Source organism: Rousettus aegyptiacus, unplaced genomic scaffold (genome assembly GCF_014176215.1).
Source record: "Rousettus aegyptiacus isolate mRouAeg1 unplaced genomic scaffold, mRouAeg1.p scaffold_m13_p_10, whole genome shotgun sequence".
NCBI classification, from domain to species: Eukaryota; Metazoa; Chordata; class Mammalia; order Chiroptera; family Pteropodidae; genus Rousettus; species Rousettus aegyptiacus.
In genome coordinates this window covers 92990477-93017318 of record NW_023416285.1, presented here as the reverse complement: position 1 = coordinate 93017318, position 26842 = coordinate 92990477, and the positions used below count along the sequence as shown (strand labels likewise).

General features: G+C 37.7%; 2 protein-coding genes across 4 annotated transcripts in view; both read left to right on the top strand.

Annotated features, from left to right (window-relative positions):
• Positions 1–1585, top strand: part of DHTKD1 (dehydrogenase E1 and transketolase domain containing 1) — a 48388-nt gene extending 46803 nt beyond the window's left edge. For all 3 annotated transcript variants that reach the window (XM_016134438.2, XM_036228189.1, XM_016134437.2), the window contains one exon: positions 172–1585. In XM_016134438.2, coding sequence (XP_015989924.2) covers positions 172–273 — 102 coding nt within the window. In that variant the 3' untranslated portion in view covers positions 274–1585. The remainder of the gene's footprint in view (positions 1–171) is intronic.
• Positions 1586–4663: 3078 nt separating this feature from the next.
• SEC61A2 (SEC61 translocon subunit alpha 2) lies at positions 4664–26591 on the top strand. Its single transcript, XM_016134440.2, has 12 exons — positions 4664–4800; positions 6841–6908; positions 8060–8125; positions 12970–13048; positions 13818–13949; positions 14072–14181; positions 17223–17376; positions 18298–18458; positions 18802–18999; positions 22791–22982; positions 23416–23492; positions 25519–26591. Exons 1-12 carry the CDS (start codon positions 4794–4796, stop codon positions 25703–25705), a joined length of 1431 nt encoding a protein of 476 aa, XP_015989926.1. The 5' UTR covers positions 4664–4793; the 3' UTR covers positions 25706–26591.
• The last annotated feature ends 251 nt before the right edge of the window (positions 26592–26842 follow it).

Below are 26842 nucleotides of genomic sequence, written 5' to 3'. Positions count from 1 at the left end.
TAGTTGTGACATATATCTCCTTCCAGTCTATTCTATGGAATTCATTATTTTAGCAAAAAGGTGACTTATGATAATCAAGCTGAGAGAAATACATGTATCTCCTCTGGTAAACTGAGCCGAGCTTTGATTGGGTGACAATGTCATTTCATTTCTTCACTGCTCCAATGACAGCTCCGCCTTGTGAGCCGACCCCCTTTGCCAGCACCCGCTGTAGGAATTGGCACCATTCACCAGCAGCAGCATGAAGATGTCCTCACCAAGACCTTTGCTTGATGATGTTTTTTGAAGACATACTACTTCCTATTAAGAAAATTGCTGTAAAAAAAAAAAAGGCCTCTACTCTCTTCTCCTTCCATTAGGTAACATGAGAAGCTAAGATGTTGGGACCGATGAGGACAGTTTAATATGGAATGTGTGGAATAGCCTTGGGAATCAATACATGAATCCAACAAGTAATTTTTATCCTCAGAAGTACAATTGTGTTATATTTTGGTTAGAGCTGAGTGAGTTATAGAGCTAGGTTGTTATGTAGATTTTTTCAGACTCCACTCTCATCAATTGTACATGCTCAGGAAAGTTCTTTAGGCCGACTTCATAGCTACATGTAGATTACATCATCATCTCCTCTCCATTTGTCTGATGGATGTTACTTTCATTCATTTCCCCTTCATTATTCAAAGTCCAGTATTTTAATTTACATCATCTTTGGTGCTGTGTTCCTGCTACAGTGAAAAATGTTTCCCCAAACACTGGTGAAACTTTATTATTTCTGATGTGTTTAAGATCATTTTACCCATTATCCTTAAATATATTAAATACAAATCTCTAGGTGTAATCTTTCAGCATAATATTAAGTTAAGGAGTTTAAGCTATAATGAAATTGGTTTGCAGTCTGTTTCACCATAGTATCTTTCTTTCCTAAATTGTTCTTGCAATGATATCTTTATATTTTAATTGACTTTGAGTGTTCGATATGTGGATTTCAGCCCCAGAAATCAGTTCATCAGTCTTGCCTCTTCCCTGCTGCAGTATCATGTTTATTTGTGGTGTCTAAGGAGCACTTTAACTGTGACAGTGGGAACTGCCCAATGCCGGGTACTTGGGGGTTCACCAACCCACTCTCTTATTCTGAAATTAAACTTAGTGCTGGAAGCATAACTGAACAGCAGCAAACTGTGCAGCTTTATGTGGCTTTGTGCTGCAGAAGCCCTACTGTCGACCATTCTTGTGCCATGACACTGTTTTTCTCAGAAATGATGGGGGAAGTACTGGGACACTGTACACTTTTACTGGCAACTGGTAATGTCTTTCAGAATCAATGTATAGGTTGTTCTGGTCACAGCAATAGACTCATGATTCACATCTCAAAGGTATGCATTAGTGTATTGATTTAACATTTCTGTGATATTCACATCCCTTTTATTCCTTTAACCATAATGCTTCCTTTCTGCGTCATGCCTTAGAAATCATGTGACTTGGTGCCACTCGTGTAAATCAGTAAAATTACAAATGTCTATTTAATGAGAACGGTTATCAATGTATACTGAACTAGAAAAAAAAATAAAAGCACAGTGTCATTTTTTTAGACCTCTTGGTTTCTTGAGTTAAAAAATTTCGAAAGTCTAAGCTCAAAATAAGAGATGGAAACTAGATTTAAAAAAAAATTTAGAGCTCTCCAAATTTCTAACTATACCTTACAAGTCTGTTTATGGCTTCTTATTACATCTGCTCCAACTTGAGGCATGAAATGTGTCCCCTGTGACTTAACCTTCTTACTTTCAATCACTATAGTAACATGGGTCAGCATTTTGAATTCCTTCACAGGAAGAGACATTTGAAGAATTTCAAATCAAATAGCCCCATGATGAAATAGAGGATAAAAATATAATAAGGTAAAATAAAAATATTTTACTTTATTCCTCTTTAAAATTGGATAATATATCCCATTTATATCTGTTAAATTTCATCGTCAATGAAATAAATAGAACTCAAATTGTTTTCAGTGAATGGAAATATTAACAATCAAGAAGAAATTTTAATTGTATTTAAATGACATATTCTTGGTAAAATAAAATATTCTTTCTTACAAGAACCATTTGGTTCAGTTCTACTTTTCCTATACATATACTGTAAGGAAGCGTACTGTATTGTAAAGCATAGCTTGTTTTAAGCTGACTGTATAACCTTCAAAGTTTTATTATTTTAAAAAATTCCTTGGTTGACTTTAGAAACAGCATCCCTTTTACAAAATTGAGGATCTATGATTTAAAGAAATCATAGGGTCACAGAGGAGGTCGCAGATTAAGGATAAAGACTTTTGGGTCTTGAGGCTTTACCTACATTTCTCTTGGATGTACTTGGCTATTTGGTTTTTATCTTCATCTTCTCTTAGGGTTCAGGCTATTTTTTTGAAAAATTTGGACAAAATATTTACGTCCTCAATATTTATAACACGCTATTATGCAAACAACTTCTCAATTACTCTATGAAAGTAGTATTCATTGTCATTTTTTTAAATCTGATAAAGCACAGTCTAAAGCAGACTTATTCCTCACTACCAATTGCAAAATCAGTTACTTTTTAAAAACTTTCAATGAAAGTATATTACTTTAGTGTTGTTTCCCTGTGTCTTCTCTAATATAGAGAACCAGCTACTCTTCTGTCAATCACATTTTCAATTTAGTGCATCTTTATTGAAAGAATGTTAAATTCATGAAATTAGCTCACAACCTAGTGTCAAAACTATAGGTCAACTATTTGCAGGTTACTGTAGATGATGCAAAACTTACGACTCTGTGCCATCCAGAAGTTTTTGCTATCGTAGGGGAGATGAGATAAGTTTGAAAATTACTAATACAAAGTAAAATTAGGTAAGAATTAAGTCATAGGATGTCAGATTGTGACTACAGCATATTGCATTTCCCCAAAGTGACCAGTTCATTATTTTGTGTCCCACATGTTCTTCCAGAAACTTGCCACACCCCCACCTAGAGGTGGAGTCTATTTCACTTCTCTCTTAAAATTGAGCAGGACTTTGTGGCTGCCTCTACTAATGTAATGCACTGAAAGTAATGCTGCGTCACTTACAAGAACGTGACTTGGCACCCAGCTGCCATATTGTGATGGAGCTCAGGCCATAGAGGACCCCATGGAGATGTTGGAGCTGATATCTTCACCCGAAGTCTTAGCTGACAGCCAGCATCAAATACCAAACTTAGTGAGAGAGACTTCTGATAAGCCAAGTCCCACCCTTGGAGCTGTCTCAGATGACCTCAAGTAGAGCAGAGAGATCCATGCAAGCCATATATATATGTATGCACATATATGTTCATGTATATATGTATATGTATGTGAGTGTGTTCAAAGATAAAGCCAGATACTAATTAACGTGTTCAGTAATATACTATTGCAGTAGGGAAAACAGGACAGCATGAACTAAACTCAATTTCGATTTGTACAGAGGTGAGCAATTTAAAGGGAAAACGAGGGAACAGGTTGAGTGATAGCTCATGGAGTAGAAGTTAAACAGGACCAAACAGAAAGGAGGGTTTGGTCCACATGAAACCATCTGAGTTTGGGAAGTGGAGCTTTTGAAAGTTAGTCTCCTACCCTCTGATGGAAACTGGGAGACGGACACCCTGTCTTCAGGTGTTAGCTGAAACAAATGGTAAATTCTTTGGCAGTCTTGAGTTTTCTCACGCAGATACCTTAAGAGGTGGACAGAGTCGTCCTAGGGATGGAACTGTTAGAAACTGTTAGTGTTTGTTCAAGTCTTTACAGACCAAGGGAATGCCTAGTGGAGAAAGGGTTCAGAGGAGCCTGGCTAGAGTTTTCTCATATACATACACATGTATTTTGTTTCCTTCTTGGACATAGACCTAAGCATTAGAACAGATTGTTGGATTTGGTGATTATAGGTCATTAGAGACCTTTGAAATAGCTTGTTTGAGCAAATGTTAGAGCAGAAGTTAATTTGCAGGGTTTTAAATTTTGAGTAAGGAAAATAAATTTGAGGGCCTTTTTGTGTCTGCCTCTCAGTTAATTTTCACATTTGTAGGAAGTGTTTATTATCCTTATTTTACGATGTAGGTCAGAAAGGCTAATTGCCCAAAGCTGTTAAGTAGAGGGATTAAAATGGAGGGCTGACTGATTTCGAAGACGTATTCTTTACTTACACCACGCTGTCGAAAAAGGGATAGAAAGAGACTAGTCCAGGAGACAAAATCCTTATCTCTGTATTTTAGAAAAGCTAAAGAATCATATGTAGACGATGGAGAGTTCATAAGCTATGAACTATAAAGAATCACAGATTCTAAAAAACATCCAATAGGTTCCCATAAGATGGAAGCAAAATAAAAAGCTGTCTGGTTCACCTGGCTCTCCAGGAGGGTCAGCCCCATGCCTGGGGTATGGAAACCCCGGCCGGCTCCTGGGGTCCTGGGCCAAAAGTGGTTGTCAAGGAGACCGCCACTTCTTGACCCTAAGTTCGGACACGTGCTCAGAGAGGGAAGGCCCCGGCCACGCTGGCCTAGGAGAGGCTCCGAACGCCCCAGCAAGGTGGGAGCTCACGGACGTGAGCGTCGGCCGTGGCCATGGCAACGCGGCGGACGTCCGCTGCGCAGGCAGCCAACGGCCGGGGCCTTGTCAGGGGGCGGGGCCACGTGATCCGGGGAGGAGCCTGCGCGCGGCTGGCCGGACCGCGTCTGTAGCGGGCTCCGAGGCCTGAGCAGCGGGACCCCAGCGAAGACAGCGCCGAGGCCGCTGCACCCCGCCGGGCCGCCCCAGCCGCCGCCATGGGTAGTGAGTAGTGGCGGCGCAGCCGGGCTGTCAGGGTGGCGTCTGGAGCGGGGCTCTCGGCGGGCACGCGGGCCCGCCGGGCTGCGGGCGGTGCAGCGGGCGGTGCAGCGGGCGCCGCTGCGGGTCGCCCGGCGCGCGGGCCGCTGCGGAGGTCGCGAGTCGGAGGCCTCCGCCGAGGCTCCTCCGGCTGTGTGAGGCCTTGCCTGGGCCGGCTGCTCGGACCCGGTCCTGGAGGCCCGGCGTTGGCGCTCTGGAGGTGGCGAGGAGCGGAGGACGGCGCCAGAAGGCCATTGGTTTTGGGGGCGGGGAGTTAGGGAACCTAAAGCCCTTTGCATTTTTCATGGAGTTTTAGAAGCTCATATTTTTATACCCAAATCGCCCTTCCGTGGCATGTTAGTTGTGATGAATAAAGCTCCATGACTTGTTTAATTTTTGGAAAAGTGATGCATGGCATGTATTTTAGGGGAGGAACGGAGTACAATTGGTAGCATACCGTTTTCCTTAAAAATTTCATTCTCTAGCGTTTCCTGAAAACTCACTGTGTAAGGTCGTATGCGCCTTAAGGACGAGGCCTTGTGTTATGGGGATCTTTTGAAGGTCCTTTCCTAAACTCAACACCACATATATTCGCATACATACCTACGCAGCTCTTTAGATGTTTATGGGATGAATGGGTAACTGCACGCTGAAGCTGTGCACCCATTGGCCAGCTAGTGGACTTTTGGGGGAAACTAGAAAGGAAGTAGAGGAGGCACTGGTCTTGAATTTACAGTATAATAGGTAAAAATCCGCAACGCAGGAGTAGACATGTAGCAGACAAAAGCATTGCCTGAACATGAATGCACTCCAACAGAGGTGATGGTAAAATGCCAAGGAATCTGGGAGGATGGCTTGGATTGAAGTGGGAAGGAAAAGGGGTAAAGGGATTCTAGAAAGTTTCCTGATGTGATTGCTATCTGTTTTGCATTAGAAGTGAACACTTTCATAATTCATATTTACTTTCCAAATGGTCTAAAGTGATACTTGGGTCACAAACATCTGCCAGTGAAAACGTCTGAGTTCTGTCAAACGCCAGCAAGTGCTATCATTTTGAAAGGTTTTATGAAAAGGTAGTGTAGTTGACTTTTGGCTGACTGAGAAAGTGTAATTACTTGTCAGTTAAAACAATTTTATGATATTAGTATACAGAATCCAGTGTCTGTAGGGGTATATGATCATAACCAATAGCTATTTGTGGCCTCTTGTGTTTCTATACATTGGCAGACGCTGTCAAAGACTGAAGTTTGAGAGATTATTATCGTCATCCTCCAGTTCTTTGGCAGAATTTGACTTTAGTCATGCCAGAAGATGGTGTCTATCCTTAAAGAACCTTGGCTTATTTTACTTTCATGTATTATAAGAGTAATCTGGGCAAACATTACTGTCTAATGAAATGTAATTGTCATTCCCTGGGCTGATTATTGCGTGTAAGCAGGCACTTTGAGATCACTACGTGGGAAAGCGACCAAGCAATGAGTGACTTAGTGAAATGAAGTAAAAGTCATCTATAAAGGCGATTCCATGATTCTACAAACTCATTGCAGCATCTTTCAGTTTAAAGTCATTTCTGCAGTTTCAACCCATTTCTTGTACTTTCCTCCTTCCTCTATTCCTCCTCTGATATCCTGTTTTCTTCTTGAATGCATTGTGTTGTGAGTACCATAGTAGGCTGCATTTGCTCTCTTTTGATGTGCTACTCATTGACATTCCTTTTCTTATGTGTAAAAGGGTTGGGTTGGATACAGCATGAGGAAGCAAAATCATGTTTAAAGGATACTTGTATTACTTGTTGTTTACTGAGTCTTTAAACCTTTTGGATTCTTTTGTCTCTCGAATTATTTCTCTTCTATATTTGAAATGGAGAGCATTATAATTAATTTTGAGGGTCGGGATGGGATGGATTTGCCATTAAAAGTTAGAGAACATTTGTATTTGATTCTGTAAAAAGATCTCTTTTAAAAAAATTTGTAATGGAGACATTTATTCTTTTTTTTTTTTTAACAGTCAAATTTTTGGAAGTTATCAAACCTTTCTGTGCAGTATTACCAGAAATTCAGAAACCTGAAAGAAAAGTAAGTATAATATTTTAGTAGTATTTTTTAGTAGTATAGAGGGTACCTAAAGGACTTATTCTGCTAAAGCAGCAATATTACTTTCCCCAACTCTGTTCTGGTTGTAATTGGAAAATATTACCTGTTCCTCCTCCTCACAGGAGACACAAAGTGGCTAAAATTAGTATAGACCTGTTTAAATCTAGATAGGTTATCTCGTGGTTTTAAAAATAACTGTTCTTTAAGTTCTGACATTACAAAACCAACCGTTTCTTGCGCCTGTGTGTTAGGTCAGATAATAGTGTTTTCCTGTCTATGGTGATCTTTCTAACTACTCTAGTGCAGGGTGGGCACGGTGCCTGCTGATGATGTGGTCCACTGCACTGTGAATGACCCTATCTGCTGGGTCAGTTTTGATGAGTACAGCTATTTCACATAAATGGATTGCATCTGGGCAAGTAGATGCCTCCCTTTTTCGGTTCATGCAATACAAAGAAAAATCATAGAAATGCATTTAGAATATATTGTGACTGCATTAAATTGTCCATCATTGTGCACTTTTAGAGCTAAGATATTTAAATTCCAGAAATATTCTTAATCCCAAACTACCCAATTCCCAGACATTCTTCTTTTACTGTAATTTAGATTTCTCATGAAGCAGGTATAGGGACATAGAAAGAAATAAGTAAAACTTGTCGAACTCACTGTTTTATTTAGAAGTATATTTATTTTTTATAGCTTTGAGGTTATAAAAATAGATGTTCTGGTTACATGTCAGTCATCCCAAGAAACTCCAGCTTTTCATAGTCTCTGAAGCAGTCATATGTATTACATGCAGTCCTAGCTTTGCACAACACTGTGGTTAACTGAAGTGTGTACCTATGGGTTCTTTCTTCCATTGTATCCTTTTCAGTTTCAGTTAATACAGGACAGTGTTTGAGGACTACCTGTATTTAAATTACTTTATTCTTGAAAAGTGTAAGAAAGTTAAGTTTGCGAGAAGTTCGTTCAGCAGTTAGTTTGCTTTGGCTGCTGCTAACCATGTGAGAGTATTTTAAGGGGAATAGGAGTATGCCATGATGGGGAATGCTGGCTATGTTCTAATATGGATTTTTGCTTTATATGTGCTCTTTCTTGGCTTTGATTGACCATTCTTTATATTTTGTCATAAGATCCAGTTTAGAGAGAAGGTACTATGGACTGCTATAACCCTCTTCATTTTCTTAGTATGTTGTCAGGTACGTAATTGTAATATTAAATACATGTCTGTACTTTTGTTCTAAGGTTTTGGTTGGTTAGAATTTGAGCAGTTTATTTTAAAATAATAAACATGCTGAATTATTTTGAGCATCATTTTTTTTAATGAGTTGATAGTGAAAATGGTATTTCTTTTGGTTTACTAGTGGGTTTGAACATTCTCTTCTTGGTTTTCAGTTAATCATCTTGACCCATTGATTCCTTTAGATTTTGAAATTTATTGATGACATAGATATTGCAAATCTTTTCATTTTGTTTGCCTATTATCATGTCATAAATAACATGTATTAATTTAAAATTTCCTAAAGCCAAATTCTTGAACCCCAAGAATATAGTTTTTATAAATTAATGAAATTCAGTAATGCCTTAAAATTTTTTTTGCAGAGATTAAGTTCCTAAAATGAGGGTAAAATGTGAGCTCTCCATGTTACAGGGTTGTTGTAAGGATTAGATGAGATAATTTAGGTGAAAGTTTTTTGAGGATTTTGAAAAGCTATTGAAATACATATAAGGAAGTTTTTAAAAACTATTAAGCAATAAAACAGATTAAGTTTATAATTTGGGGAAAAGCCAAATACATTTTTTTTGAAGAGAAACAATTCGATTATTATTTTATTGTACTTAATTTTAATTGATTTAGGTGGTCATGGAGAGGGAACTTTTTGAAAATAGAGAAGAGTGCAAAGAAAAAAGCTTAATTAGTATCCCTGTCATCTACTTTTAACATCTGGGAAACCCCCCTCCCCTCCATTAAAAAAAAAAAATCAGCTTTATTTTATGTATGGTAAAATACACTCATTTTTAAGTGTACATTTTGAAAAGTTTTGACAACCTTACACACCCACGTACCTCCTACCTCAGTGTATATAGAACATTTCTGTCACTCCAGAAAGTTCCCTGTAACCTGTCTCAGTAAATCCTCCCCTCACCTCCAGTCCTAGACAGTCACTGATCTGCTTTCTGTTCCTGTAGTTTGATTCATCTTTTCTGGAGTTCGATATCAATGGAATCATACAGTGTTACTTTGTCCTCAGCTTTTCGAGAGTCGTGCCTTTTGATTTCTGACTTGTGTTTACTGTATGTCTACATCACAGTTTGTTCCTCTGGTCACTTGTTGGACATTTGGGCTGTTTCCAAATTCTAGCCACAGCAAAGTTGCTGTGAACATTCATTCACAGTCTTTCTGTGAATATTTGTTTTCAATTCGTATGTGAAGACCTAAGAGTAGAATTGTTGGGTTGTATGGTAAACGTATGTTCAACTTTATAAGAAACCGTCAAACTTTTCCAACCAGTCGTCCAGTTTTATATTGCCACCAGCTACGTATAGGGGTTCCAGCCGCTAGGCCTCCTTTCCTGCTCTTGATTGTCGAAAACTTTAATATCAATCACTCCAGTGGGTGTGGTTTTAATGTGCATTGCCCCGGTAAAAGGTATTGAGGAACTTTTTAAGGTATCTGTTGGGTACTTGTTTATCTTTTGTAAAGTGTCTTCGCAAATCTTTTGCCCATTTCAAAAAATTGGATTATTGTCCATTATGGAATTACATGCAATTTTAATATTTTCTGTGTACAGTCCTTTGTCAGATAGATGTGTTATGAATCCTCCAAGTCTCTGGCTTGCCTTTTCATGTTCTTAATATCTTCAGAAGAGCAGAAGTTTTTAATTTTGATGAAGTTCAGATTATCTTTTTCTTTGATGGCTCATGGTTCGTTTCCTAAGAAATGTTTCCCTATTCTAAGGTCAAGAAGATTTTCTCCTGTGTTCTTCTAAATATTTTCTCGTTTTAGCTTGTATGTTTTGGTCTATGATCTATTCCACTTTAATTTTTGTGTATGGCATGAGGTACCTTTGGGGTTCACTTTTTTTCTGCATGGATAGTCAGTTGTTGAAAAGGCTATTCTTACCTTGTCATCCTTATTGAAAATCAAGTAACCCTATAAGGATGGATCTATTTCTGTGCTCTCTTCTGTTCCATTGGTCTGTATGTCTGTCGTTATGGTAAACTACATTGTTTGGTTTACTGCAGCTTTATACTAAGTTCTATAATCAGATCATACTAGCCCTCCAGCTTTGTTCTTTTTCAGAAGTCTAGGTCTTCATGTTTCCATGTAGATTTTAGAATCCGCTTTTCAATTTCTATAAGGAAGACTGCTAGGATTATGATTTGTATTACTTTGAATTTATAGATCAATTTTGAGAGAATCACTATCTTGACAATAGTGAATTTTCTAATCCAGGAGTCAGCAAGCATTTTTCTGTAAAGGGCTAGCATTTTAAGTATGGAATTTCTCATGACTTTCATGTAGTAAATTTATGCATTTTATGGTTTTTTCCTTCATAATATGTTTACATAGTTGCCAAGCTGTGCATCTTTGTCTTCTGCTTTGGCAGTTCGGCCCAGTGCAGGTGGTATGTTGAGTCTCTGTCCGCTGAACCTCGAGCAGGTGTATTTCCCCCTTCCAGCCAGTGTAAGGGCTTGGCGCCTCTGGGTTTACCCCGTTTTCTTTAGCTCCAGGGAATGGTAGAAGGTGACATAAGTGCAGTAAATGCCGCTGGGACTTTGCTTGCTTGCTCGTCTTTGATTTTCTTTCCGTGCCCCGTGGGGGCTGGGGAGGGCTTTGTTCCCTTGCTGACTTCGTAGGCCTGTGACAGCCAGTCCCTTGAGAGGGCCCCATGGCCCACTCCTGTCATAATTTCTTCTCATCTGCTGTTTCTTCCCCCTCCCGGCCAGAGGAGGCAGACAGATAGCGGTGTCTGCAGCCCGCTCACCTCCAGGCCGGACCTGAGGTGCATTGGGCTTACCGATGCCCCGTCGCCTTCCCTTTGAGCTGGGCAGAGCAGCTTCGTGCCGAGTCTCTGGTCCTCAGTCGCCCCCTCCCCCCGTGACCACCGGCGCTTTCAGTTTATCCTTCCTTTTCTTCTTTGGCTTCCTCATGGATTTTTGTTTCACTTTTCTTAGATTCATAAATTCTCGTTGACTTTTTCTGTTTTACATGTTAAAAAGGTATTTTCTTGTGTATGAGGGGGAGGAATTCTCTAACTTAATTACAACTTGCCATCTTAACCAAGAAATACCTTGCTTGGTTGTCAGTCCCCGCTGCCTTTGGAAATCCCTCATGCTAATTTTCTCTTTGCCCATCTGGTTGCTTCAGGGTTTCCGTTAAAGCATGAAATTATTGTTGCTCTGAAGTACTATACTGTGTTTGTCAAATTGAAGTTGATTATTATTTGTGATATAATGCAAAGTCCGAGACTCTGCAGCTGTGACAGAGTCACAGGAAATGGCTCCTGTTGCCATCTAACTATTGTGCATGATCCTGTAGCTATGGAATTTACTGACAGGAATAAAAATTAGAAACCGAGTTTAATAATTCTGTTGACTACAGGAGAGGAGGGAATACATTACTACTTAGGGGAGGTCGGCTGACTTTTTCTCGCTCAGTATCCCACATGGCATCTAACTGCAGAGATAATGCCTGTCTTTATCAGATGCAATGAAGGAAAATAATTTGACTGATTGACCTAGTTCCCATTTGAGGAATATTGTAATATGGACTATCCTATAGCATCATTTGACTTTTTTACAATAACTTTCTTCCTCTCCATCCCTCACATTAGCGGGAGAGTATCTGCATATCCATGCTTCTTGACTCATCAGTTTTGCTCTTCAGCTAATGAACACAGATGCCCAAAGGTTTAGATTGACCAGATGGATTGTTTAAAGTTGCTGGCAGCATCTTTTAGAACTTGGAAAAAAAAAAAAAAAAAAAAAAAACGATCAGCTTCATAAAGAGAAAGTTTTTGAAAGTGTAAATTTCTTTTTCTTTGTGTCTGATTCCCACCAGGTGGGACAGTGGGTATGGCCCAGTGCTGTGCCCTAAACATGGGTCTTAAAATAGGAATTATTCAAAGTTAAGGTTTTTATTCCTCCTCATTCAAAAGTAATATGTGCTCATTATAGAAAATTTGATAAATACTACAAAGAATAAAGAAGAAAAAGCCAACTATAATCTCATCACCTGTAGATATCACTGTTTAGGATATTAAAAAATATTTATACCTTGTTACTTTCTATACATATTTTTACAGTGTTGAACTTTTCTTTACATACACAATTTTGTGCCCTTCCTTTTGTACCAGGGTTTCCTAACAACGGCAGTAGATTTCAGGCCGGGGAAGTCTTTGTTCGGAGGGCTGTCCCGTGCACTGTAGGATGTTCAGCAGCATCCCTCACCTCTACCCTCTAGATGCCAGGAGCATCTTCCCTCAAGTTGTGACAACCGAAAATGTCTTCAGATATTCCCCGGGAGGTGCAGAATTGCCCTAGATTGAGAACCACTGATTCATAGTTAATATTCCAACACCAGCACTTCTCATGCTGTTACAGTCTTCACATTTTTAGTGGCTGCACAATATTCCACTGTATATATTGTTATTAGTAACCATAGCTTTGCAAAATTCTGTTACTATGTAGGTATGTATTGTAATTTGTTGGTAGTATTTTCTTTAATCATGGTAAAATACATAAAATTTACCATCTTAACCGTTTTTAAGTGTACAGTTCAGTATTGTGAATTATATTCACATTGTTGTGCAAGAAATCTCCATATTGATAGGAATGTTTACTACTCAAATATTATGAGTAATGATTTCAGTTGTTTTTAGTTTCATTAAAGAACTTTACCTTTAAGGTGTCCTTGTTTTGCTAAAAAACCTGAGAATTAGTGGTTTTTTAAAATTACGTATTACGAACATTAAGTGAATACATTACAAAATAATTTCAAACTTTAAAGCATTATTATAAAATGTTTTATGTAATATAGATACCACTATTTGGAATCATGTCATCTGATTCTGCAGATCCTTTCTACTGGATGAGAGTTATTCTTGCATCCAACAGAGGTATGCATTCTTTATTGTGCCTCCATACCAGTGCTGAAATCAAATAGATCTGAAATGTGGCAGCTCATTAAAGAAACTCATTGCCTGGAGAAGAGACCAACATTTAAATAATTGCAAAACCATGTATTTATTGTAATTATAGAAATATGTGAAGATATAGAGGTATGACAGAGAATGAAGTGATTAGCACTGTCTAGAAAACCCTTTATGGGTTTTCTATTTTTTTCCATATTTTTCTGTTTTCTATTTTTTTCCCTCTATGAGCAATGGCAAGAACATTTTTCATGCCAGTAAATATTCTACAACATTGTTTTAGATGACTTCCTATGCAATTTTAGATTTCGCAATGGAAGAGTCACCAATATTTTGACGTATTTTTTAATTAGCCTTGGTATGTAAATTTAAATTTTAAACATTTAAATAAAATGTTTAGTGAAAGTTTTAAAAATAATGATTTGGACTAAAACCTTGGAATATTTAAAGGATTTTTTTTTAACATTTCAAGTTTAGAATTTAGAAATTTACATCATGACAATATTTATGGTAACTTTTATTTTATGCATTCTTCCAAGGTCGTGTTAATAAATGAGAGGTTTCTCTCTCTCTCTCTTTTTTTTTTTTTTTAGCAATTAATGTTTAAGGAATGAAAATTTGCTTGTTAACCTTTAAGTGTGTGTTTTAATAGATCTAATTAAGGGCTGGGACACTTCTAAAGTAATCTGCATTGTGTTTGGTAAAGGTTATTGACTTCTTTCCTCTTCTTTTACAGGAACTTTAATGGAATTGGGTATCTCCCCAATTGTAACATCGGGTTTGATTATGCAGTTGTTAGCTGGCGCCAAAATCATTGAAGTTGGAGATACACCCAAAGACAGAGCTTTGTTCAATGGAGCCCAAAAACGTGAGCATTAATACAATTAAAAAGCTTATCCAAATTTGGGAAATTTGTGGTAAAAATGTTTTTCTGTAGTCTTTTACGTTTTTGGTTGTAAGCATGTGCTCCTTTCCCCCAATTTTTGTCAGTATTTGGTATGATCATTACCATCGGGCAAGCCATTGTGTACGTCATGACGGGCATGTATGGGGACCCTGCCGAAATGGGTGCTGGCATCTGTCTCCTTATCATTATTCAGGTAAGGAGTTCTGTTTTTCGTATACAGATAACAAAACTGATCCCTTTTTTCTAACAATTCTTTAGGCGATTGATATAGTCACTTAACTTTTGAATTATTTTATTTAACTATAATATCTTGATTATTGAGGTGACGTGTATAAATTGTGTTGCTGTGAAAATTTAAAATTTATTTCTAAAAGTCTCATAGCTGTGTAATATAAAGAATGATGGCTCAGCTGTATTGCATTGATTCTAAGATGCACATTTTTCACACTTTGATGTCTCCATCAGGATGTTTTCTTACAGTCGATCCTGTTGTTCAGTAGCTGTCAGCCAGGTGGCAGTCGTGGTAGTCGTCAGTGCCTGCCTATGTGTGTCAGCTGGTCATAGCTGTTTAGATCGGCGTTACATCAACTGGTTATGTGCATTGTTGACATAACATGTATTTGGCTTTTGGTGCTGTTTAAAATGTCTTCTAAAAATCTTCCGTGATTTGTTTTTGAAATGAAAAGTTACTGTGTGTACACAAGGCACAGAAAGCAAGCTAGACGATACACATCGATATCTAAGTCTAAAATAACCTTTTTTCTCAGTAGAAAATTTCTTTGTAATACGTTGTGTCATAGCTTAATTGGCAATATATTTTTCTTTCCCAGTGGTACGCAAAATAACAGCATTAGAAATATCTTCAGGTCAGTGAAATACATATAAATGCCGATACACGTATTCTATGGTTTTTTAAAAATGGATACTTATTAATGGAATTTTTAAAGGCCTTCGTAATTACCCATCGACTAAGTATCTTAAAGTGTGTAAAGTTGGGTAGATATTTCTGTACTGTACAGTCCTTAAAAATAATTTAGAGAAGTTAACAAGAATGGATTGTACTTATTATATAACATTTATTGGCATTTGAAAAGAAGTTTGCTTAAACTAAACACTGGACATCTAGCATTTGGATCTTTTTAATGCATTGTTAACATTGATAATTTGTGAATACTCTGAAGATAATTGAATCAGTGTGTTTTTACCCAGAAACATAGATTTTAAAAATGGTTTACATGTTATTACGTAAGGTATTTCTCACTTTAATTATTCTTCTTTCATTCACATGGTCAGTGTCTTTCAACTAGTGAGTTTTGAAATCTAAGTAGTGGGTCTTGATTAAAATAAAATAAAAAAAAGAATTGAAACTATCAGTGTACATGACAAATAGTGAAGGTAAGTTTTGATTTGTCAAACTAAGTCGTGTGTTTGCACTCACATGCATGTGCAGGGTTGAAGTATACGTTTGTTATTTTTGTACCTACCTTAGGGAGTTAGTATACTGTACATTCTGCAAGAGCGTGCAGTTAGCAGTCATTTCTGATCACCGTTGTAATCAGTGAGATGCTATTACTTCCTGGTGTCTCATTATTCTAATAGGCATGCATGCTTTTTACCATCTTTTATCTTATTTCTTTAATTATAGAAACCACTTCTCATTTAGGTTTTGCTATAATTCCTTTCTCCAGTTAGGAAAAGGATGAGTTTGATTTTCACAGCAATACACAAATCTCTGTATAGTCTGATGGACATTGGTCTGAACACGTGGTTTGGAGAATTACAGTTGATTCGGAGTTGCCCTGGTGATTCTGGGTGGGTCATTTAATCAGTCATTTAGTCAGAAGCCCATGATAATAATTTTTGGTTTGCTGATAGTTTGTGGACAGCTGTTATTCCCTGTATGGGCTTGTGTTTCTGTATGACTGGGAGTACTTATTTATTTACTTATTATTTAATCGTGGTCAAAATAAAATCTCAGTAGTAAGTATTAACTTCTCTTTTATCTTGTCAAAATGTCAGACTTGGTTTTCAAACAGTAAAGGATTCATGAGCTTGCTTAGAAGTCTTGAGAATGGTACCCTTTTTTCAGTCCATTGAAAATCAATTGAAAGACTAATAGACAAGTTAGGCTCTGTACAAGTATTGAAATGACAGTTAAGGGAAAGAAACCCTGTATGAGCTGGCATGCAGAAAGTAGTGTACTGTAGCTTATTTGTCCTCTTTTCTAATGGGATGTCTGGGAAACCGAGTAAGTTATGGGGGCGGGGGTGGGGAGGGGCGGGGGGTGGGGCTGTGGTGCTTAACGCTGGCCGACCTGGGAGGAGACCGGAAGTGGCATTTCCTAGCTCCCGGCGGGGGGTGTTTTTAACGTGGGGGCAGGTGTGAGGTAGAGTGGGTGGAGAGCTATTTCCTTTCCCTAGGTCGCTGAGGCACAGGGGAAGTAGTCATGACCAGGAGTTGCTTGCAAGGAAGGCTAGGGCTTATTTTTAATTGATGCTTTTATGGAAAAGTCTTCTCTGAGAGGAAGATTAAGAATTTTCATTTTCACATCAAACCAAGTTAGAATGCTTTCGTTTTTAAAAAAATTTTGAGCTTAACCTGGTGAACTCTTAACTGTCTTCAAATTTACCTCTAGTCTTTGTCATTATGTATAGAAAATGCATTTTTACATTTTTATAATCTGTGTACATATTAATTTGTGCTCCACTTTTTAACTTATTCCATAAGTATCACATACATCTATAAAACATGCAGTATTATATATAATACTTTTAAAATATACCAACATAGTTTACATACTTTTCCTTTTGTGGCTGCAGGCGCCTCTTACTATTATACCATAATTCATTTGACCTTCACTTACTTGGAGGTATTTGGGGTATGTTCCATTTCTTGCTGTCATAAATTCTGCAACTGAACATTTTTGTTCTAGTGTGTTTTCCAATAAGCCTTATTTAACATTGTAAGGGAAACTTCAGCTGGTGTATAAGTCTGTTTTGAAAGTCGAAATGTCTGCTGTGTATAGGATAGCAATATTCCCAATCCTCTGATGCTCAGAATTGGCTTCTCACTAAACTAAAGCAGGTTAAAAGATGCAGAGTCATTCTAGCGATAACTACAACAGTCAGGTTTGAATGTTACAAGTGCCCAAACTTTGAAAGTAGTCAGTGGTGCTGTCTTCCCCTTTCTTGAGTTTTTTCTTGCTTCCGCTTACTTGCATTTCTTTCCCCACAGTTGTTTGTTGCTGGTTTGATTGTGCTGCTGTTAGATGAGCTGCTACAGAAGGGTTACGGCCTGGGGTCTGGTATTTCCCTCTTTATTGCCACCAACATCTGTGAAACCATTGTCTGGAAGGCCTTTAGTCCCACTACTATTAACACTGGCCGAGGTACATCGCACAGTGACTGTGACTGCACGAGTGTTGCTGGATGTGTGCTGGAAAGTGACACGTAACGGAGCAGTACGTGCCCGAGACGGCCCGGTTTGCCGTCCCAGTGAACAGCCAGAGTTAACGAGCGGGGATTTGTGGAGTGTGAAATATTACTTCGAAAAGAGTAAAATCTGAATGTTAGCCTCCGCTCGTTTAAAATTTCAGGGGTTGCAAACATTTTTAAAACTAGCTGCTTACGCCATTGCTGCAGGAGTCTTTGACCGATTTCAGCATTCCTACGGGGCTCAAAAGGTAGTGGGTTAAGATCTTTCAGATGAAAAAATTATATTTTTTTGTATCATTAGAGAGCACTGATAACTTTTACTGCTATTCTACTCGGCTTAGTAATAGCACCTAAATTTTGAAATATTTCATTCTGTCTTTCCCCTTAATCGGTTAACATCTAAACTGAGCCCAGCCTTAATAAAATAGCAAGATGGTTTGTTAATGTTCTGGGTAAAACAAACTCAAGGGCAACCTCGATAAAGTAACGTGTATCTTTTTAATCTGACCTCTTTATTCTGCTTTGCTGCTGCTGCTCCTCCCCCACTCCCAGTTCTCTCTTCCCTAAAGTGAAGGAGAGACAAAGCAGAGTGAACTAAATATTTGCTTTGGTTTATTCTGCTTTGGCTGTTTTCATCAAGAATAGTCTCTTGAGAAAACTTCCATTTTATGCTAAAAAAGATACATTTTTTCTCCTCAGCGATCTAAATATTATTAGAGGCTTCACACATGGCTATATCAGAAAGTAAACCTTGATGAATTATTTTGATTCATGTCTTCTGCTATTTACTGGGGTTTGTTTCAAGGTTAGTTGTTTTGACCTTTGGGACAGTTTTGGATGATAAGTCTATCGTTAATTCTCCCTTGGTTTATCAGGTACCGAGTTTGAGGGTGCAGTCATAGCCCTCTTTCATTTACTGGCCACCAGGACCGACAAAGTCCGAGCTTTAAGGGAGGCGTTCTATCGTCAGAACTTACCCAATCTCATGAACCTCATTGCTACTGTTTTTGTGTTTGCAGTTGTTATATATTTCCAGGTAAGTAAACTCTTTGCTGGAGTAAGTAGGATGCATTTTTTTTGTCGTTTTGTTTTGTTTTGTTTTTTTCTCTTAAGAAGAATGCCATTTGAAATGTTAGTATCTGATAAGTCAGTGTTTTTAAAACTTAGTCAAGCAGATATTCCATTCTTTAGGCTCCGAGGTACAAATAAAAAAAGAGAAGGAAAATGAAATAGGAACGAATTTCTATTTGTATGTCTCTGTATGGAAGGGACAGTTTTGTTAACATTATCTTTCCTTACTCCTACTGTTACTGTTTTTGCTTGTTGTATTCTTTACATGATACGTACAGTTCCCGTTACTGTTAATTTTCACTTTTTAGGGATTTCGCGTTGACTTGCCCATTAAGTCGGCCCGCTATCGAGGACAGTACAGTAGCTATCCCATCAAGCTCTTCTACACCTCGAACATTCCCATTATTCTTCAGTCAGCCTTGGTGTCAAACCTCTATGTTATTTCCCAGATGCTATCTGTTCGGTTTAGTGGCAACTTTTTAGTTAATTTACTAGGACAGTGGGCGGTGAGTATTTTGTTATTTATTCTGAAAGTTTAAATTTATTGTAATTTTCATTTTATGGTTGTATTTTTAACTGAAAGGGTTGAGCCATAATTGAAACAGTTGCGGTAACATTTTCAGATTCACTTACCTATAGCAGAGTTTATAATTTTTTTGGAAGAATTGATAAGTGTTGTAAAACTAAGATTGACCAAATACTTTTGTTTTACTGTCCGAAAGCATTTTCACGTCTCATTTGAATGATCTTCTAGGCTAAAATCCAGGTTGCTCTCATGAAAATGATTCCGTTTTGTAATCTCATTCCTCTGTTGTCTAGAATAATGCTTTTTAAAAGAAGCTATTTGCTGATAATATATGAGATACTGAAATCATCCTTTCCTGTTCCCCCCTGTATTTCATGGCCTGGATGACAGTATAATAGTTTGTGATTAACTGGGCTGGAGACAGGTATGTAATTACTAGACTGAAGAGAGAGAACAGAGTTGCTAGAAATAGAATCCAGTAAAGTCTGATTTCCTTTTATAGATCCTCCTCATCATAGCTGCTTCTAAAGCAGTCCAGTCACATTGTTATTGAAGTGTTATTGTAGGATTGAATTTCGATTGATTTAAATTCTGTCTTCTAAGGAGTATTTTTCCCCCTTTAAACTATAGAATTAAAAAAGGCTAAGATCCTTTGTTCTTTTGCAGAGTACATAATTCTAGAATTTTCATTCCACTAAAGAATATTATAGTTTTTTAGTCATTCTCCTAAAATATGGTGCTTAGTCTATGCATTTATTTTAATATGCTATCTTTTGCATTATAAATTATAGTGACTGGTATCTTTCTGCTTTTACTGAAGGTCATTTTTTAAAAAGTTAAACGGGATAAGACAGTGAATGTTAGTTGGAGGAAATAGCTTGCCCTTTATAATACTCCTTTTCCTTTTTCATTTTTCTACATTAAATTTTTTTTTTAATTACAGCTGACATTTAATAATATATTAGTTTCAGGTGTACAGCATAGCGATTAGACATTTATATAGCTTACAAAGTGATCCCCCTGATAAGTATTGCTCTGTGATTCCATATATAGTTATTATAATGTTATCGACTATATTCCCTATGCTGTACTTTGCATCCCTGTGAGTGTTTTGTAAATGCCAATTTGTACTTCTTCATCCCTTCACATTTTTCACCCGGCTTTCCAACCTCACCTCCCATTTGGCAACTGTCAGTTTGGTCTCTGTATCTGTGAGTTTGTTTCTGTTTTGTTTGTTCATTTATTTTGTTTTTTTATATTCTACCTATAAGTGAAATCATCTGATATTTTTCTTTCTCTGACTGACTTCACTTAGCATAATACTCTCTTGGTCTGTCCTTGTTACATGGTAAGATTTCTTTTTCTTTCTTTTTTTTTTATGGTTGAGTACTATTCCATGGTATATATGTACCACATCTTATTTATTCATTCTTGTTTGGGTTTGAGCATTTAATGCATTTATATATAATTATTTATAGGTATGTAGTTACTGACATTTTATAATTTTCTGATTGTTTTTGTAGTTCTTTCTCTTTATGTCTTGTAATGTCTCTTATAGATTTTTTGGTTTGTTGTTCTGTTTGGTATAAACATACCAAGCTATGTTTATAGCAGTCTTTTTAAGGTGATGGTCACTTAAGTTCGGTATACATTCTAAAATCACTATCATTTTTACTCACCTTTTTCATGTTTATGTTTTTGTCATTACTTTTTACTTCTTGTGTGTGTTTATGTGTATTCCTTAATTTACTGTTGTAATTACACATTATCTTCTCATTTTTGACTTTTAAACTTTGTACCAGCTTTAGTGTTGGTTGATCCACTGCTTTTATTTTGTGTTTGCCTTTGTCAGTGAGGATTTTTTTCTTTGTAATACTTTGTGATACATTTTAAATTTTTTTTCTTCTTCTTGGAGAAGTCTCTTGAACATTTCTTGTAATACTGGTTTGGCGGTGACGAACTTCATTTTTTCTTGTCTGGGAAACTCTTTATCCCTCTTTCAGTTCTAAACAATAGCCTTGCTGGGTAGCGTAATCTTGACCATAGTTTCTTGATTTTCATCACTTTGAATATTTTGCACCAGTCCTTTCTGGTCTGCCAAGTTTCTGTTGTGAAATCACCTGGCAGTCTTATGGGAGCTCCCTTGTCAGTAGGTAACTGCTTTTCTGTTGTTGCTTTTAAGATTCTCTCTGTCTTTCACCTTTGACATTTTAATAATGACGTGTCTTGATGTGGTCATCTTGTTTGGGACTCTCTAAGCTTCCTGGGGTTGTATGTCTATTTCCTTGGCCAGGTTAGGGAAATTTTCAGTCATTATTTCTTTAAATAGGTTTTCAATCCCTTGCTCGCTCTCCTCTTTCTGATACCCCTGTGATGCGAACGTTGTGCTTGACATCCTAGAGGTCCCTTAAACTATCCTCATTTTTTTTTTTTTTGATTCTTTTTTTCTTGTTGCTGTTCGATTAGGTGTTTTCTGCTACTTTATCTTCCAGATTGCTGATTCAATCCTCTGCTTCACCTCATCTGTTGTCGAGTCCCCCAGTGTATTTTTTACTTTAGTTCGTCTTCATTTACTTTGCAGTCTTCATTTCTGATTAGTTCTTTGTTTTCTACCTCCTTTCTTATGTTTCCTAGTTCTGTTGAAGGTCTCATTGGGATCATCTATTCTTCTAAGTTAATTGAGCATCCTTATAACGAGTGTTTTGAACTCTGCATCTGGTGGATTGCTTGCCTCTGTTTTGTTTAGTTCTTTTTTTGGAGTTTTGTCCTCTTCTTTCATTTGTCTCCTTACTTTGGCTGCCACCCTGTGTTTGTTTCTATGTATTACGTAGTTCTGCTTCCTTTTTTATTCATGTAACAAATTCGATTACCCATGATGAGAGGAATCTTTCTCTCCCCTCATGAGCTTATAGTCCAGCATAAATTCTTATGATAATTTCAAAGTAATAAATGCATCGAATGGTTGTATAGCGTGTATTGTGATCTTGACTAAGATTCTTTTTCATGAGAGAATTATTGGGAAATTGAATTTGTCTGTAAACAGTCTTTTGATTTGGAAATAGTATTTCCAGGGGCACAGTAAAGAAATCATTTTAATTCTAAATTTGGAAATCAGGTATTTTAATCATTTGAACCTGAAATTGCTTTCACACACCCTGTATCCCAAAATTTTTCTCTGTTATGAGCAAATACATACTGTTCCCATTTCTGTTACTAGAAAAGTTTTTAAAATATTTGCATGGATAAAAATCACGTTATTAATGTTTATTAAAAGACTATTATAACATACAAACAAGTATAAGTTTTGGCAGTGAGTCATTAGACTTCTGTCAATATTTCAGTTGATTGCGTTCTTAATAGAATACTTTGAAATGAAAGAATCATGTGTAAGGGTCTTAATATGCTGCATACTCTTATATAATTCAGAAAATGTCATATTCTAAATGTAGCCAGACCTTGACTATAAATGTAATCATGTTCCTATCTTTAGAAAGAGAAGATTCTCCTTATAGATGTATTATAATGTTGGTTTTTAAAAATCACTCTTCTGTTAATATATTCAAACCTTTATGTAAGTGGTGCCCACTATATAATTTCTAAGGAGTAAAGATATTGGATACAAAAGCAAATCTATAAGTTACATAGAGCCATTAGCTATAAGTACTTTGAGCTTAAAACATTTTCATAATTTTAGAGGAGTTTGAAAAGTTATAAAAATGTATGCTTGACTAGTTAGGTTGGCCATTTACCCTTTTTTTCCTTGTTCTGTAGGACGTCAGTGGGGGAGGGCCTGCTCGCTCTTACCCCGTGGGAGGCCTGTGTTACTACCTGTCTCCTCCTGAGTCCATGGGTGCCATCTTTGAGGATCCTGTCCATGTGGTCGTTTATATCATCTTCATGCTGGGGTCATGTGCATTCTTTTCTAAGACGTGGATAGAGGTATCTGGTTCCTCAGCTAAAGATGTAAGTATTTGGGGGTTTTGAAAATAATAATTTATAAATTTATAATCAAATTGGTAATCAATACACTCTTAATCACTTTCGTAATTTAAACTTTAATTCATACATTCTTAACGAGATAATGTCACTACCAGGGGTTAAAAATTGGTTCCTGGAAGTGAAACATTTATAGATTGTACAATGGTTTGTGACCCTCCAATGCACAACCTTACCTGACAAAATCTTATTCCTTAGTATTTAATTTTTCCTGAGGGATGTGAAAATAAAAGTCTGAGAAACACCAGTTTAAAGTGTGTAAGGTGGTCGTGCAGTATTGTAGCCTAGTCACCTCAGGTTTAACGGGGTGTGTTTACTTCAGGGTTCTTGTATCTCGCTTGTTAGTGTGTGGAAACCACTTCACACAGAACAGTGAGAAATTTTGTGTTTCTCTTGGCAGGTAGCTAAACAGCTTAAAGAACAGCAAATGGTAATGAGGGGCCACAGAGATACCTCTATGGTTCATGAGCTTAATAGGTAAGGTCATTGGACTTGGTCCTTGGTGGGGGAGGGGACACATGTACACATGGACTCGGTTTTTCAGTCATTTATTGCCAGATAGTATTCTTCATTTATGTTCGTATTTGAAGCATTTTTCTTCTACTTCACACAAAAGGACCAAAACTTAAACTGAATTTGTTTTCTACATCAAAATAACATGGAGATTATTTTAATTGAAAGTGTGTTCTCTTCACTGCTAAGTGTTAAGATGTTATAGATAGGAGGTTCTCACTATTAGCTGGCTGTACGTGAAATCACCTGGGAGCCCAGAAAGAATACTGATCCTCACCTCCAGGACTGGAGTTTTATTTGGCCTGAGTGGGTCCTAGGCATCAGTTTTGTTTTCGATAACAGCCTAATTGAGGTGTAATTCATACACCATGTAGTATGCTCATTTGGGGTATATCGTTTAGTTTTTCTTTTTTCTTTTTTTTTTGTATATTCGGAGTGTGCCATTATTACACTCTCATTTTAAGAACATTTTCATCACCCGAAAGAAATCTCGTACCTGTTGTTCTCATTCCTACCCAGCTCTCCCATCCCCTCTGCCCTAGACAACAACTTTTACCTTCTGTATGTGTAGATGTGCCTTTTCTGGACATTTCATATACACGGAATCATGTGATATGTGATCTTTTGTGAATAACGTCTTTTACTTAGCATAGTGTTTTCAGGGGCCACCCATTATTTGTGAATAGCATTCCATTTTATGGGTAGACCACATTTTGTTCATCAGTTGATGGAAATTAGGGTTGTTTCCGCTTTTTGGCCATCATGAATAATGCTACTATGAACATACTTGTATAAGGTTTGGGGACATATGTTCTCATTTCACTCGGAGTGGAATTGCTGGGTCATGTCGTAACTGTTTAACGTGTTGAGAAACTGCCAGTGTCTGGCAGGGTGGCCACACCATTCCACATTCCCACCAGCCACGGATGAGGGTCCACTGGCTGCACATCCTCTCCAGAACTAGTTTTTGCTGTTAGTCTATAGCCACCTGGTAGGGATGAAGTGATCTCTCATTGTGGTTTTGTTTTTCTCTGCTCATGTTGAGCATCTTTTTGTGTTTATCAACCATTTTTGGCTTTGGAGAAATATCTAGTCAGATCTTTTGCTCATTTTTAATTTTTTTTATGACTGAGTTGTAAGATTTTAAAAATATTTTGGATGTGTCTTTGTCAGGTATTATTTGCAAATATTTTGTCTCATTCTGTGAGTTTTCTTTTCACTTTCTTGATAGTGCCCTTTGATGCACAGTTTTTAATGAACTTCAGTGTATCTGCTTTGTCTTTGATGCTTCGCGCTGCTTTCGGTGTTGTATCTAACAAAGCATCGCCTCACTCAAAGATTTACTCGTTTTCCCCTCGGCATCTCAGCTCATAACTTTTTGAGTCTGTGATCCACTTTGAGCCAGTTTTTGTGTTTGGTGTGGGATAGGGTTCCAGATTCCTTTTATATGTGGATATTTAATTGTCTCATAATCATTTGTTGAAAGGTCTTATTTTATTTAAACTTTATTGGGAACATAAAGTGCAAAGAACAGGATAATAAATCTCCCACGTACTTAAGTCTCTCCAGCTTCAGTAGTCACCATTCTGTCATTCTTTTTTCATTTACCATCTCCCCCAGTCTTTTCTCTTTCTGGAGTATTTTAAATACATAAATACAGTCCCATTCTTAACAGTTCTCCAGGTGATTCTAACATGCAGCCGAGGTTTAGTTACTGTTGGAAGAGGATCGTCCAGATCTTGTCACATAAATTTGATACTTAGAAATCATTTTGAAGTTTACTCTTTATCTAGAAGAGGGAGCTAATAGTTTCTCAGTTGAGTATTCTAATCCGCCATCAAAATCATGTATCGCTTTGGCTATTTACTGGTTTCTCGGTAAGTCACTACAGACAACCCCCAGGCTGCTGCCTGTTGGATTAACTACACTTCAGCCTATTACTGCCTGTTGCCTTTTCACCGTTCCCTCTGCCTCCTGTTTTGTCTTCTAGGTACATCCCCACCGCAGCTGCGTTCGGCGGCTTGTGCATTGGCGCCCTGTCGGTGTTGGCCGACTTCCTCGGGGCCATCGGCTCCGGCACTGGAATTCTGCTCGCAGTCACCATTATATATCAGTATTTTGAAATATTTGTTAAAGAACAGGCTGAAGTAGGCGGGATGGGTGCTTTGTTTTTCTAAATCTTCCAATACTTCTGTGAGTGCGAAAGGGAAAACATTTTGACACATTGTGTTCGTCAAATGACACAGGTTCCTCTTTTCTCCCCTCAGTTTGTTTTCAAGTGCTAACTGCCCCGTTTCTGGAATGGGCACCAAGCTAAGCCTGTGTGCAGCATGAGTACCAGCTGCCTTAAAACTAAAGTTTACATTACTCGTTAGAAAACATGCAGTGTTGCCTGTGATGCTGGAAGCCAGTGTACCCGCCTGGCCGCGTTCAGGTGTGGCGGTGATGGTGACGTGGATCAGTTTTGCACACAACATTCGCAACACTCAGTATTCCCCCCACTTGTTTAAAAATAAACATAGTTCAGATTGCCACCTTTCAGTATTTTGGGGCTTATTTCATGAGTTCTGGAACATTTACATCTAATCTATATTTTAGATATAATTAATTACTTTTTATACTTTTTAAACTCATGGCGTCCACGTTCCCACCCTCCCTCCCCGTCTCTCCCCTTATATTTGTCCCTTCTCAGAGCAGCCGCTTAGCCCAGATGGGCAAGATCGGGCTTCAGACTTGTCCCCAGAAACAACTGCTCTTAGTTACTGTTCCTGTTCTCCGCTCTCCGCCCTTCCCAGTGACAGCAGGGTCGGCGCTGTTTTTTCTGTATTGGCAATGCCTTCGGGTTCCAAGTCACTTGAGAACGCTTTCAGATCTTGTGCCTCCGTGGGTGGTTTTTTTTTTTTTTTTTAAATCCCTAAAGCAAAGATATAATTCTCAAGCAATGTCTGTAGTTCAGTGGGGGTGAACAATGAGTAATTCATGCTAGGAATCTGTGTACATCATTGTACTTTATAGCAGCAACACGAGTGTAAACAGTAGACAATAAACTTTTATTTAATACAACTGTTTCAGTTACGTTGGGAAAATAAAAAAATATGCTATCAAACACTTTGCATAGGTTTCGTACAAACTCATTGTATTCATGTAAAGTCCATCCCGAGGCGCCCATTGCAAGCAGATGAAAGCAGGCAGGACAGCAGCCAGAGCTGACCGGACGCCTCCTAAGGGCCGCAGGCCATCGTCAGGGTAGAAACAGGGACAGTGTCATGTCTGGTTTTTTTTTGTTTTTGTTTTTTTGTTTTTTTTTTGCGAGG

Bases quoted from the DNA above. Each gene is read 5' to 3' on its own strand.
- SEC61A2 (XM_016134440.2), top strand. The intron at 18,459-18,801 runs GTAAGTAAACTC...TTCACTTTTTAG, and splicing joins CAGTTGTTATATATTTCCAG to GGATTTCGCGTTGACTTGCC. The intron at 22,983-23,415 runs GTAAGTATTTGG...TTCTCTTGGCAG, and splicing joins CTGGTTCCTCAGCTAAAGAT to GTAGCTAAACAGCTTAAAGA.